Here is a 3,185-nt window from a genome sequence, read left to right on the forward strand (position 1 = left end):
TCGTATTACCGATTTATTTATACAGTGTTCACTACCGTTGGTGTAAATATATTGCATCGTATTGAGTAATTCTTTGTTACTGAACTCAAACTAAAGGCCCTCGATGACTCAGTGGTTAATCTGAGATGTTATAATGCTTAACAACAAACAAACAATCAATGTAAAGACTCTTCCTCCCTCCCCGGTGAGTCAGCACTAAGCTTACAGTATCACAACGCCAAAATCCGGGAGTAGATTCCATACGCTGGACAGAGAGCGCAGATAGCTTATTATTATGATTATTTAGAATACATAGGGACCCTAGCAATAAGTAGTGGAATAGTTTCCATATCGATGGTATATTTATTTACTGTTTGTTGCATGACTCATATTTTATTAGGGATCTGTAACCAACAAAATCACGTACCCACAAGCAGTATGTTGAAAAATAACTTAAAACCTGTTACGAATGGATGTTTGCCTCATCGGTACTTTTAGGGTTAAGAGTACCAAGTTTTCTCATATTATACATAGGCATGGGCATCCACAGGGAGGGGAGGGGGCACTTGCCTTTCTGGAAAATGAGAAACATAATTATTTCTATATTCATTCAACATAAGTATATGAATTTACAAACTATTTATTCGCTTCCCAATTTCACACTACTTATTACACTTAATTTTCATTCTGATAAAAGTTGTCAGGTTTGTCAGCAGCTTTACTTAAAATCTCTAGATACCTACCCTGTAGTTAAGTATAGAAAAACGTCGCTACCACGGCGGCTTCTTGGATATTGGACATGGCAATTCTCACTGAAGTCATCAAAGAGACTGACGCGGTCTTGTTGACATTCCCTGAGCCTTGACACAGTGTGACCGGGGTCAACCTGTTTCCACTTACTGATAATACCGGCAGTAGGTAACCAAAGAGACTGGCGCAGTCTTGCAGACATCCCATGAGACAGCCAACCAAAATTTACTGTTATGGGGTATATATAGCTGCAAGTCTGCAGTATGGTTTAAATTAACCGTACGAATATTAAACCCATCAAATCTGACTGTGGGAACTTACCTATTCTCTTGACTACAATGGCAAAACTTTGAAGGCAGGTCCATCCTCCCTTGATTTTGACTTTCCCCTCCTTGGAAAACTTTCTATGGACGCCAATGTATATAGGCTATATATCTAGAAGTTCTATTCTGAAGTTTATTATATGTAAAATATTATTTGTAACAATTGAACTATACTAATAACAAACGCATAGATTTAGCAGAGTAATTTTTTATAATTAATTATTTGATTTTAGAACACAGAAGCTGATGATCCCACGCTCATGGACAATTATTTGTTCTACTCTAATCAGATTCCTATGAGGCCCGATGGTAGGTGGTATTCTTCTGTTAAACTTTGCTACAAGGATGTAAACACACCATGCAAGGATGATGATTGATTTGATTTCTAAAATTACTTAATTTTACCACTCCCTACTTTTTCGTTTAAGGTAACTTAAGTTGTTTTTTATATCCATTAATCACAGCAATATATATATTGTTACGTATCTGCTTGTTTGATCATTTCTGGTGAAAATTCTTTCCGAGTGACTTCAGCGATACAAGTCCCTTCTTGATTAAAACTAGTTTATTCTTTCTCGTTACAAACTTTGTAATACACTTAGTTTCCACAGTCACTTTAAACTTAACAACCTTTATAACATACGGTATAAATCGCAATGATTTACACACTTTTCTTATGGTGTCTACTGTTCACTTGACTCTGTTATCTCTATCTTCCATCTATCTGCCTATCTCTGCAATTCTATCTTCTTTGCTGGCTTTATTGGGCTTATATAATAAAAAGAGAGTGCCTGGAACAAACTAGAGTTGCCAGGAAAATTCATGATCCTTCTAAAAACTCCAGCGCACATGCTCCCAGCGTCGCGTGACTCTGGCACATTTTCAGGCAACTCTTCGTAAGGTGGGCATTCTGTTATCAGGTCGACTGGCAATCGAAGTTCCCTACCAAACATCAGCTTTGCTGGAGTGTATCCAGTGGCTTCATGCTCTGCTGTTCTATAGGCCATCAACAGTTGAGGGAGTAAGACATCCCAGTCATTTTGGCAGGTATTACAAAACTTTGCTAATTCCTGTCCCAGTGTCCAATTGTACTTTTCTATCATCCTATCAGACTGTGGGCGAAGCAGTGTTGTCCTGGTCTTTCGTATGCCAAACAACTTGCACCATTCATGGAACACAGCTGATTCAAAGTTACGGCCTTGATCCAAATGCAGTTCGTATGGCATACTAAACCTGAAGAAGAAATCACTAATAGCCAAAGCTACGGTTGTAGCTTCGTGATTTGGTATTGCATATGCCTTAGGCCACTTGGTGAAATAATCCATCACCACAAAAATGTACTTGTTTCCAGCACGAGTTCGGAGCAATGGACCAGCAGTGTCAATGGCTACTCTTTCCATTGGTGCAGCAACTTGATATAACTTCATTGGAGCACATCCCTTATGCTTGGGACCCATTTTAGCACAATATGTACTGCAGGTCCTGCACCAGTCTTCCACATCTTGCCTCATACCTATCCAGTAAAATCTCTGCTGTAGGTGACTCAATATCTTCTTAACTCCAAGATGTCCTCCTGTTAAATTATCATGGGATTAACGCAACACAACTTCCCGTAACATTCTCGGTATAACTGTTTGCCGGGTCGTCACTTTCCCATATGCATTTTCCCATCTTTGGACAAGAATACCATCTTCAAGCTTCAATTAGTCCCATTGTGCCGAATAGTTCTTTGTCACAGGGCTTAAGCCAGACACCTTCTCCCAAGCAGGGCACTAAACACTTGCTTGTAGAAAATCAATTATTGGCTTCAAATCTTGGTCTTTCTCCTGTTCTGCTGTAATATCTATACCTGGTTCCACTTCACCATCATCAACTCCTTTAGTCACTTTGACTTCAGATTGATTACACCTGGTTAGTTCAACTTCTCTTTTTCAGCAATGTATGCAGTCATTTCTGCAGGATCTTCATCTGAGTTCGTCGGCATTTTCGTGAGATTTTTCCTTTTCTATATTCAATATCATAGTTATACTGGTCTATCTTTCCGATCCAACGTGCCAGTTCTCCCTCTGGTTTCTTTAATGATCTTAACCAGCGTAATGCAGCATGGTCTGTCCTGATGGTAAACCTGGCGCC

At 39.2% G+C, this 3,185-nt stretch overlaps 1 protein-coding gene across 1 annotated transcript in view; it reads left to right on the forward strand.

Moving 5' to 3' along the window:
- The first annotated feature begins 1,286 nt into the window (after positions 1–1,286).
- Positions 1,287–3,185, forward strand: part of LOC106468122 (opioid growth factor receptor-like protein 1) — a 20,539-nt gene continuing 18,640 nt past the window's right edge. The window contains exon 1 of the mRNA XM_013928534.2: positions 1,287–1,361. Within this exon, the coding sequence (XP_013783988.1) occupies positions 1,313–1,361 (49 nt within the window). The 5' untranslated portion in view covers positions 1,287–1,312. The remainder of the gene's footprint in view (positions 1,362–3,185) is intronic.

The sequence above is a fragment of the Limulus polyphemus genome, unplaced genomic scaffold, assembly GCF_000517525.1.
Source record: "Limulus polyphemus unplaced genomic scaffold, Limulus_polyphemus-2.1.2 Scaffold2880, whole genome shotgun sequence".
Lineage (NCBI taxonomy): Eukaryota > Metazoa > Arthropoda > Merostomata > Xiphosura > Limulidae > Limulus > Limulus polyphemus.